The sequence below is a fragment of the Eumetopias jubatus genome, unplaced genomic scaffold, assembly GCF_037043125.1.
Source record: "Eumetopias jubatus isolate StellerSeaLion01/CBP00866 unplaced genomic scaffold, mEumJub1_p1.0 scaffold_8, whole genome shotgun sequence".
In the NCBI taxonomy this organism is placed as follows: domain Eukaryota; kingdom Metazoa; phylum Chordata; class Mammalia; order Carnivora; family Otariidae; genus Eumetopias; species Eumetopias jubatus.
In genome coordinates, this window is record NW_028274814.1 from 39,608,890 (window position 1) to 39,621,025 (window position 12,136).

Sequence of the window (12,136 nt, forward strand, 5' to 3'; positions counted from 1 at the left end):
TCCCAACAGGCTCTCGCTCGCTCTCTTTCTGCCGCCATCTTGGTTCCACGTTCCCCTCACAAAATGCCTGGTGAAGCCACAGAAACCGTCCCTGCTACAGAGCAGGAGTTGCCACAGCCCCAGGCTGAGACAGGGTCTGGAACAGAATCTGACAGTGATGAATCAGTACCAGAGCTTGAGGAACAGGATTCCACACAGGCAACCACACAACAGGCCCAGCTGGCAGCAGCTGCTGAAATCGATTTAGAACCAGTCAGTAAAGCAAAACAGAGCCGGAGTGAAAAGAAGGCACAGAAGGCTATGTCCAAACTGGGTCTTCGACAGGTTACAGGGGTTACAAGAGTCACTATCCGGAAATCTAAGAATATCCCCTTTGTCATCACAAAACCAGATGTCTACAAGAGTCCAGCTTCAGATACCTACATAGTTTTTGGGGAAGCCAAGAGGAAGGATTTATCTCAGCAAGCACAACTAGCAGCTGCTGAGAAATTCAAAGTTCAAGGTGAAGCTGTCTCAAACATTCAAGAAAACACACAGACTCCAACTGTACAAGAAGAAAGTGAAGAAGAAGAGGGTGATGAAACCGGTGTAGAGGTTAAGGATATAGAAATGGTCATGTCACAAGGAAATGTGTCAAGAGCAAAGGCAGTCCGAGCCCCGAAGAACAACAGTAATGATATTGTAAATGCTATTATGGAATTAAGAATGTAACCAGCTGAAAACGAGGACTTTTTTTGGTGTTTCAAAAGAATAACTGCAGCTTGGTTTGAAATTTGTACTGTTTCTATCATTAATAAAGTTATGGCTTCTTGTTGGATGAAAAAAAAAAAATCTCCCAACAAACAAAAGTCCAGGACCAGATGGCTTCACAGGCGAATTCTACCAAATATTTAAAGAAGTGTTAATATGTATTCTTCTCCAACTATTCCAAAAAATAAAAAAGGAAAGGGCGCCTGGGTGGCTCAGTCATTAAGCGTCTGCCTTCGGTCAGGTCATGATCCCAGGGTCCTGGGATCGAGTCCCCATCGGGCTCCCTGCTCAGTGGGAAGCCTGCTTCTTCTCCCTCTCCCACTCCCCCTGCTTGTGTTCCTGCTCTTGCTCTATCAAAGAAATAAATAAAATCTTTAAAAAAATAATAATAAAATAAAATAAAATAAAAAAGGAAGGAAAACTTCCAAATTCATTCTATGAGGCCAACATTACCCTGATACCAAAACCAAATAGAGACTCTGCAATAAAAGAGAACTACAGAGTCGTCTGGGTTGGCTCAGTAGGTTAAGCATCTGACTCTTGATCTCAGCTCAGGTCTTGATCTCAGGGTCATGAGTTCAAGCCCACATCAGGCTCCATACTGGGCATGGAGCCTACTCAAAAAAAAAAGAGAGAGAGAGAACTATAGGCCAATGTCCCTGATGAGTAGAGTATACTTAATGATAAGCACTAAGTATGTACAGAATTCCTGAATCACTATATTGCACATCTGAAACTAATATAACACTATATATGTTAACTATACTGGAATTAAGGGCGCCTGGGTGGCTCAGTTGGTTAAGCAGCTGCCTTCGGCTCAGGTCATGATCCTGGAGTCCCGCGATCGAGTCCTGCGTTGGGCTCCCTGCTCAGCAGGGAGTCTGCTTCTCCCTCTGACCCTCTTCCCTCTTGTGCTCTCTCTCTCTCTCATTCTCTCTCTCTCTCAAATAAATAAAATCTTTAAAAAGAAAACTATACTGGAATTAAAATTTAAAAATAAAAGAAAAATAAAAAATAAAAAAAATTTTTAAGTGAGCATTTCAGAGGAAAGGGTGAGAAGGATATCAATATATATACATATATATGCACATACACACACACACACATACATGGTAGGAATGAGGATATATGCCAGATGTAGGAAACTAAACTCAGAACACGTGCACCTTACCTTCTTCTGAAGAACATTAACCTTCCTCTCTTTCACATCCAGCATGTCCTTGAGGTCATGTATCTCTCCAGCTTGTGTCCCCTTCTCCTCAGCCATATCCTGAATTTGTTTTGTCTTCTTATTCAACATGGTTTCCTTCTCTTCCAAACGCAATCGGAGAGCATCCACCTAAAAATGTGACATTTTTACAAATGATTAAATGAAAAGAAAGGAATGTAATCCCTTCCAAATACATGTGTATAGTTGCCCAAATGATAGGTATATAGTAAACTTTCATTAGAATCAAATAAAATATCACTCTAAATATAATTATAACTATTTAGAAATTAAACCCTAAAACCTTATGAGCACTTTTGTAATAAAAATAAAATTTACATCAGTTAAATATACAATGATACCAGGATAAATGATCTGAATCAAGGGATAAAATGGAGAACTGTTATAAGAGACTGAGTTTTGCCACTTCTTTGGAGGGTTTGAACAGATTCCCAGGCCCAGCCACCAGAGTTCTGATTCAATGGGTTTGGGGCACAAGAATTAGTTTTTCTAACAAGTTCCCAAGTGATGCTACACTGCTTTAGAAAATCTAAAATTAGAAAGAAAACCATAAGCATCATCAGGCATGAAACTTGCTGTATCACATAATAGAAATTAGAGATAGAATATGATGCTTTTTAGACCAACAATCCCATAATGCATTGAGACATTGTACAAAGGAAAGCAAAGGTCCACTTTCATGCCCAAAGACCAGTCAGCTAAAGTCTGGCATCCAGTTACCTTTATCTCCCATGTTTAGTAACAGCTTTCACTAAATATAACTTTCAAATAACTAGAAATCTAATGAAATCAAAGAAATCTAATGATAGTACATATTTTTAAATCCATTCAAAGCAAATTTCATTAAGCATACTCACACATCAAATTTATTTTGGGGTTTTTTTGTTTTTGTTTTTGTTTTTTGCTTTTCCACTAAGGATTTACAATTCAGCAAATAGTTACACATTTATTATAGCAAAACAGGGGGGCGCCTGGGTGGCTCAGTTGTTAAGTGTCTGCCTTCGGCTCAGGTCATGATCCCAGGCTCCTGGGACTGAGCCCCACATCGGGCTCCCTGCTCGGCGGGAAGCCTGTTTCTCCCTCTCCCACTCCCCCTGCTTATGTTCCTTCTCTCACCATGTCTCTCTCTGTCAAATAAATAAATAAAATCTTTCAAAATATATATGTATATATTGCAAAATAGGGACGTGGATTTCTTTCCACTTAAGACAGTGTTGTTCTACAGAAATATAACGTGAGTCATATGCAAACCACATATGAAATTTGAAATTTTCTAGGAGCTATATTAAAAAATAAAGTAACAAAATTAATTTTAATATTATAACTTGTTTAATCTACCTATAAAACTGTCATTCCAAATATGTAATCCATATTAAAAACTATCAATGAACTATTTTATTTTACATTCTTTGTTTCATACTAAGTCTTAAAAGTCCAATGCATATTGTAATTTTTATATTTACAACATATCTCAATTTGGATTACCCTATTTCTAGTGCTCAATAGCCACATATAGCTGGTGGCTACAACACTGAAAGTGCAAATCTAAGATACACGTATATTTCTATAAAACATCCTTAATCTTGAACTTGTCCTATATTATTTTTCCTGGCTGTCTATGGATTAACCAACCCACAAAGAAAAAACAGGTAACATGGGTAATGACTCACATTTAGAGTACACCAAAACTCTCAGGGAAAATCTAATATTACATCTAAGCTATAAGGTATCTGAGAACCAATACTGTGTGTATGGTAGTACTTACTGCTAAGTACTATGGAAAATTTTCCTACAAGACTAGTCTCATTTGAGACTCTGTAGTTAAGTCATTATGTACTTACAAATTATCTTGGACTATGCTGGAAAGGAAAAACATGTAAATAAACCAGATTTCACTCTGCTAAACTACACTTGTACCAACCACTTCAATGCCATTTATCCCACCAAGCCAGAAATTGGGGAAGTAATCTTTGTAGGTTCCATTTATAATTCTTCACCACAAGTTCTACCATGCCCCCTCAATAAATACTTTTCACTTCTGATTTTCCCCTATTCTAATAATGATATATGGTAACCTTGTTATATTCTGGAAAGGTCCACCTAAAAACTTCCAAATACTTCAATTCTTATTTCTGAAACAACCGTTTTCTTTCCTCTCAACTTACTAAATCTACTCTTGGTGCATAGCACAACCCATCATCTATCATCTCTTTTTCGTCATTCATCCCTATTCTGGTTTGTCTTGTTTTTCTCCCAGCCTGAGCAATCCTTTCAAACACAGCCTCTTATCATCTCCTTTTTATTTTAGTCACTTATTTTACAAATCTTTACTTCTAAATTAAGTGGTTTTCTTCATTCTATCCTCAGATTTCTGAAACTTTCTCCATTTGGTCATGTACATGCTTGCCAACCCTATATACAGTATATTAAAAATCCCCCCAATTCTATCCTCAAGCATCGTATCTTCTTCATTTGCATTCTCCCTGTGGAAAAGTTCACTTTCCCATGGCAACCTGGGAAACTGAGACTTAGAAAAGATAGTTATAAATAAGCAATAGAGCAGGACTTTAAGATTAACTGGTCTGTCTCCAGATCCTACAATCTTAACCACTAATTATATATTACCCCACTAAGAGCAGACAAAAAAGTATATACTATATGATTTCATATATATATATAAAATTCTAGAAAATGTACACTAGTTACAGTAATGGAAAAGAATAGTAATAGATCAAGGGTTGCCTGGGAAGAGGGAGAAAGGGAAAGCAGTGAAGAATATCAGGGAAAGGCAAAAGAAAGGGATTACAAAGAGGTACAGGAAAATATGGGGGGGCATGTTCATTATCTTAACGGTGGTAATGGAAGGAAATACAGGAAAATACTTTTAAGACACTGAGGCATGGAAGGTTTCATGTTTAAAGACACAGAAAGGGGGGTTCCTGGGTGGCTCAGTGTTAAGCGTCTGCCTTCGGCTCAGGTCATGATCCCAGGGTCCTGGGATCGAGCCCCACATGGGGCTCCCTGCTCGGCGGGAAGCCTGCTTCTCCCTCTCTCACTCCCCCTGCTTGTATTCCCTCTCTCGCTGTGTCTCTCTCTGTCAAATAAATAAAATCTTTAAAAAAATAAAAATAAATAAATAAATAAATAAAGACACAGAAAGGATATATCGTAAGAAAAAATACTGGTAAATCCAACTCTGTTAAAATTTTTAAAACTTCACATCATGATACCATTTTATAGTGTTTGTTTTATTTTTTCATCTGTATTTCATATGCCTGAAACAGGTCTTAATAAAGTAATATTAAAGAAAACAGATGAATATTTATACTTGCTTTAAAAATGTAGATGTTTTATAAACTGAACAAAATTAAATATGATCCAATATTGAACTTCAATTTTTAAAATTTATGACCATTTACAATCCCTCAAAAAAATTTAAATATCTAGGTATAAATCTAACAAAACATGTGAAAAATCTATATGCTGAAAATTTTAACTAATAAACGAAATCAAAGAAGACCTAAATATGTTCTTCCCTTAAATACCTTATGAAATGTAATGTGTCAAGATAGCCAGCCTACTTAAAATTTTCCTCAGAGACATGGAAAAAGAAAAGATTACTTAAAGTAATAAAAAAAAATGTTTTGCTGACAAACAGTAGCACTACAGTAATGTAGTGAATCCAAGAGATATTACCACTAAGAATGTCCAGTTTTGGTGCGTAAATTCAGCACTAAAGATCTCAGAGCAAGAATTAAAATCCAATGCAAAACAAAGATGAATTGTGTGATTTCCACAGAGTTCCCCAATAGTCCTTTCTGAAGTGCAAGATGACAAAAGTCTTTACATTTCCTTGGTTTTTCTTCACCAACCTATTAAAATCAGAAACACTCTACCATGCAAAGAAACAAAAAGGTCCACAAGACAAATGTCAGAACTGAATATTGATTCAATTTGGAGAAAAGGACTGCCACCACAGAGCAAGGACCTTCGTGGAATATGAAATTCAACAACCAGCCTGCTTAAGATGCCCAACAAGCCCAGTCACCCTTATCCACGTGGCATTCAGGCACTGCTCAAGCCGGCCTGCGTGGCTACTAATCCTATTTGACAGTATCAGATTTGGTTCCTATTAGCTGAATCCATTACAGGGCATCAGTCATGGTGATTCAAGAGGGTGCTTATTGAACCCACTGACTTTTCTGCACAGTTAAAGAGGTCAAAGTCTTAGAAACGTATATATGTCAGAAATTTTAAAAAATAAATAAATCATATACTAAATCATTTGTACCTAACTTCTGCATTCTAATTTGTATTCTGTATACTATATATTCTACTTCTAACACATATACCACATATCCCAATAACCACAAGCAAAAAACAAACTCACCTAAAAAACATTTCACACAATATTCCCAAAATGCATTATTAAATTCTTTTTATAAAGGCAAAAAACCCAGACATTTAAACTTGTACGTAAATCTTAACTGCCTAATTTCCTTATCTCTTAGTTCTTCTCTGCATTACTTTCAAAAAAATGAAATGTTTTCCATCTGTGGGTAAGGAATCAGAATACAGCAGGAATACATCCCTCAGCATTTCTAAATGTTTCTCATTCTGAGAGTACTAAAGTCCCATAGAACAATAAATGTAAGACCTCATGCTGTTTCTTCTTTACCAAGAGTAGCTAGATGTCCTAGCTGCATGCTTACATTAGAGCCCTCACTCAGTTAAGTGACCCGTAAATGTGCCAGTGCTAACCAGTCATAAATACCTGCATGCCATTTTGAGGGAATGTCAGGTATGAGACCCACAGGAATTGGTGACTGGAAAAGGTAAAAAATGAAGACTCTTGTAATAAACACAAACCTTCGGTGTAAGAGTAGCTGGAAATTCAGGCTTTCCTATAAAAAATATCTCATATCACAAATATTAGGTAAAGTAAGTTACTCAAGTCCATACTCTAATTACTAAGTGATCTTTTCTTTACTAAGTATTCAATTCATACACTTTTTCTTGGTGTGCTTTTCTCATGCAATACAGAATTTAAAATGTGCTGGTATGGAGATCTAAGATAAAAATTACCACAAAAACCACTCTGCTACTACTAGATTAATTGCTCTGAATTCTACACTGATCATTTTGGTTAGTAGTGAGCTAAGCCCATAGTACAATATTGCGTGAGGTCCATATTTTGCAAACCACAAAAAACATATTCAGGAAAGCCCCTCAGAGACTAGCAGGACACATAGTTATCACCCTAATGCCATGCCTGGCAAGAGGAATAAGACCTTGTTTATTCACATAAAATGCACTGGAGGAACAGCATCCACCTAGCTTGCCAAGAGTCAAGGTCTGTGGCAAACAAGTTATGCCAACTTCAACAAAAACAGAAGGTTTTTCTCTACAAGATTTTTCTACCTATGGACATGAACAGAAAAATGGCTACCTTGCTCTTTTGGCCACTCACTTCTTTCTTTTCTTTCCTTTTCCTTCCTTTTCCTTCCTTCCTTTCTTTCAGAGAGAGAGAGAAAGCACAAGCAGGGGGAGTGGCAGGCAGAGGGAGAAGCAGGCTCCTCACTGAGCAGGGAGCCCGATGTGGGACTCGATCCCAGCCTGAGCCGAAGGCAGACGCTTAACTGACTGAGCCACGCAGGTGTCCCAGCTACTCACTTCTCATCACAAAACTAAATTATCTTAAGTTATCTTAATCTTCTTTCATTTTACATCAATAAATACATCTATCTAAATACATACGAGCAGTAAGAATTGCATGGAAACAATTTCCTATAACATCTAAGTTGTCTTTGCCAATATGATTCACTCCTCTTTAACTCTCTGACCCCATCTCTTCAGTTTTCTTTACTGGATCCTCTATCATTTTCCCTTCCTCATATCTCACTTTATACAACTTCCTCTGGAGAAATCAATTCAATCCTAGGCTTTAACCACCACCTCCATAATAACAACTTCCAAATCTTTATTCCTAACTCCAAGAGTTCGAAAACTCTGAGATTCTAACAAAATATTCTTCTTAACCCAGATCTTCCACTGAATATTTAGTTTAGAGTAAGATTTTTTAAGAACCTTTTCTTTTAAAGAACCTTTAATTATCACCTAATGGGGCCCAACATAAATGTAAGTTAAATCTTATGGTGTTTATTATATTACTTTCTGCATTTTTTTCCTGTATTTGGCAATATTTCATAAACTTTTTAAAAATTAATAACCTAAACTCCTAATTTTAAAGCTGATGAAAACAAAGCCCAAACTAAGTGATTTGTCCAAGATCACTAAGTATAATTTCCTATCACATTTCTAAATTTCTAAAGGCATCACAATTCCAGATTTCAAACTATATTACAAAGCTATAATCATCAAGACAGTATGGTCATGGCACAAAAACAGACACATAGATCAATGGAACAGAAGAGAAAACCCAGAAATGGACCCACAACCATATGGTCAACTAATTGACAAAGCAGTAAAGAATATTCAGTGGAAAAAAGACAGTCTCTTCAACAAATGGTGTTGGAAAAACTGGACACAACATGCAGAAGAATGAAACTGGACCACTTTCTCAGACCATACACAAAAATAAATTCAAAACAGATGAAAGACCTAAATGTGAGACAAAAACCATCAAAATCCTAGAGGAAAATATAGGCAGAACCTCTCTGACCTCAGCCATAGCAATTTCTTACTAGACAGACACATCACCAGAGGCAAGGGAAACAAAAACAAAAATGAACTACTGGGACTTCAATGAGATGAAAAGCTTCTGCACAGGGAAGGAAACTTCAATCAACAAAACCAAAAGGCAGCCTACAGAATCGGAGAAGGTATTTGCAAATGTTGTTATCTGATAAATAGTACCCAAAATCTAAAAGGAATTTATCATGCTCAACCCCCAAAAACCAAATAATCCAGTTAAGAAATGGGCATAAGACATGAACAGTCACTTTTCCAAAGAAGACATCCAGATGGCTAACAGACACATGAAGAGATGCTGCACATCACTCAGCATCAGGGAAATACCAATCAAAAAGACAATGAGGGGGGTGCCTGGGTGGCTCATTCGTTAAATGTCTGCCTTCGGCTCAGGTCATGATCCCAGGGTCCTGGGATCAAGCCCCATGTTGTGCTTTCTGCTCAGCGGGAAGCCTCCTTCTCCCTCTCCCTCTGCTGTTCCCCCTGCTTGTGCTCACTCTCTCTCTTTCTCTCTGTCAAATAAATAAATATAAAAAAAAAAGACATGAGGTATCACCTCACACCTGTCAGAATGGGTAAAATTAATACAAGAAACAACAGATGCTGGCAAGGATGCAGAGAAAGGGGAACCCTCCTACACTGTTGGTGAAATGCAAACTGGTGCAGCCACTCTGGAGAACAGTATGGAGGTTCTTCAAAAAGTTAAAAATAGAACTACCCTACAGTCCAGCAACTGTACTACTAGATATTTACCCAAAGGATACAAAGATACAGCTTCAAAGGAGCACAGTCACCCTGATGTTTATAGCAGCAATTACCAAAAATAGCCAAGCTATGGACAGAGCCCAAATGTCCACTGAACTGATGAATGGATAAAGAAGATGTGGCATACACATACACACACACACACACACACAGACACACACACACACACACAAATGGAATATTAGTCAGCCATTAAAAAGAATGAAATCTTGCCATTTGCAACGACGTGGATGGAGCTAGCATGTATTATGCTAAGTGAAATAAGTCAGAGAAAGACAAATACCATACGATCCCACTCAGATGTGGAATTTAAGAAACAAAACAGATGAACATATAGGAAGGGGGAAGAAAGAAAAAAGAAAAAAAAAAAGAGGAGACAGAAACCATAAGAGACTCTTAATGATAGAGAACAAACTGAAGGTTGATGGAGGGATGTGGGTGGGGGATGGGCTAGTTGGGTGATGGGTAGGTAATGAGGAGGGCACTTGTTGTGATGAGCACTGCGTGTTGTATGTAACTGATGAATCACTGACTTCTACCTGAAACCATTAATGCACTGGACCTTAACTAACAAGAATTTAAATAAAAATTAAGAAAAAAAAAAATTTTGTGTTTCCAAGTTCTTAAGTGAGCGGAGGCCACTGGTTTTTGAATCACACTTTGGATAGATCTCTTGGATGCTTTCTTATAATTTCTCTTTTCACTCATCTTAGGTCCTCACTTTCATTTCCCCGCTATTAAAATATACAACCTACTCTTTTTACTCCTATGATAGAGAAGACAACAACAGAATGCAGATGCAGAATTTCACCCGCTGTATCATTTAACAACATTATACCAATGACTAGAAGCAACTGACAAGCTCTACCTTTCATGATCTTTCTCTATAAGTAAGTATAGAGGGGAGGAGGGTGGGGGGATGGGTTAGCCTGGTGATGGGTATTAAAGAGGGCACATTCTGCATGGAATAAATAAATAAATAAATAAATAAATATATATATATATAAATATATAAAAGTAAGTAAGTAAGTAAGTATAAACTTATATAACAAGTAAGTGGCAAAGCCAAGACTAAAAGACACTAAACAACTATAGATAGTGCTATCTTTATTACACTGCCTCAGGTTTTACTCTCAACAGTCCTAAAACAACAGCCCAAGAAGTTATATCTTCTTCTCCATTCCAAAGAGTGCTCCTATGCTAACTACTTCATCCTTCATTTTAATCTTTCATTTGTGGTCTCATTCTATTACCCAATGTTCCTAAGGGCCTAATCACTCTATTTGTTCTTACTTCTGATATATGGGGGGGGGGGGGGGAACAGGTTAAATTCCACAGGTTTAAGTAATTTGGAATTGTAAATTCATTCTAAGCAGAGCTCTCATCTGTGGGATTCTGTGTGGACTAGGCTAAAATCAGTGTTAACAGCAGCTGTGCATATTTCAAATTCAAAGCTCATGAGAAGACACCTTACCTCCAACTCTAAGACCAGGTAAGTCAGTTTCTCATACTGTCAATGAATACTGTAGGAGGAATTTTTTCTAGTCCACTTTTTCCCAGGAAAGTCCTGGATTTACACCCGAGTATCGGTTTCAAATCCCTACCCTATTTAGGGCCAAGGTCTGCTATCCACGTGTCACCATTAAAATCCAAGTCCCTTAGTTACCAAAAAGAATAACCCTTCAGAAAAACCCTAGTTAGAGTCCTTGCTGACAGATACGTAATGTTGGAAGGGATGAGGAAAAACAGGGACATCTGCCCTGCCAGAGAGATCAGCCACAACAACTCTGAGAATCAATGTGGTAAATACACCATATCCGACATACTTCACAATAGTTACACAGTCAGAATTAATGCTTTCAAACGCCTATCAACTTGAAGAACTAAATTACTCATAATCCCCAATTCACTTAAAACTATCCATGCAAAGTTGTCTTATTATTTTTCCATCCACATCCAATATACATTCCTCATTCAATACACAGCCATTCTAATGTGTGTGATGTTACTGCATATGCTTGTAACTTAGAAATACAGAGGCTTATTTTTATATACATATTTTTTAATTTATATGAATGCTATATACCTCATTCTGTCTCTTACTTTTAAAAAATATATATGTATGGCCCTATGAATACTTCTAGATCATTGCTTTTGACTTTTACATAGTATTACATGGTATACATCCACTGTATTTTACTTATCTAACCCCTCTAGTAAAAAACATTTGGGCTGCTTTCAATTCCTTATACATGTCCTCCTGTGGACCAGTGGGAAATTTTCTCTAGGGAACATATCCAGGAGTGGGATTCTGGAGCCAACTATGCCATCTATGTTCCTGTTAGCCCAAATTCTTACAAGCACTGAATATTAACTCATTTTCTAATTTTTACCAATTTGATCAATGAAATGTAGCTTTTGTCTCTGAAATTTGCATTCCTTTTTTACTAATGAGACTGAGGATCCCATGCTATATTTATTTGTTAACCACTTAGGTTTCCTTGTCTGTTAATTGCCTATTTAAATCCTTCTCTCCCTCCCTATAGTCTCTTTTTCTTATAGATTTCCAAGCATCCTTTATTTATTCTATATCTCAATCTCTGTTATTTTGGGAGGCGGTGAAAATACCTTCTCCCAATCAGTCACATATTTGTTAACTTTGTTAGTAGTGTTCTTTCTTGA

At 37.1% G+C, this 12,136-nt stretch overlaps 1 protein-coding gene and 1 pseudogene across 3 annotated transcripts in view; one reads left to right on the forward strand and one right to left on the reverse strand.

Annotated features, from left to right (window-relative positions):
• Positions 1-12,136, reverse strand: part of ERC1 (ELKS/RAB6-interacting/CAST family member 1) — a 563,373-nt gene that overhangs the window by 415,627 nt on the left and 135,610 nt on the right. For all 3 annotated transcript variants that reach the window (XM_088025858.1, XM_088025859.1, XM_028121160.2), the window contains one exon: positions 1,922-2,089. In XM_088025858.1, the coding sequence (XP_087881984.1) occupies positions 1,922-2,089 (168 nt within the window). The remainder of the gene's footprint in view (positions 1-1,921; positions 2,090-12,136) is intronic.
• Positions 13-711, forward strand: LOC114222581 (nascent polypeptide-associated complex subunit alpha pseudogene; annotated as a pseudogene).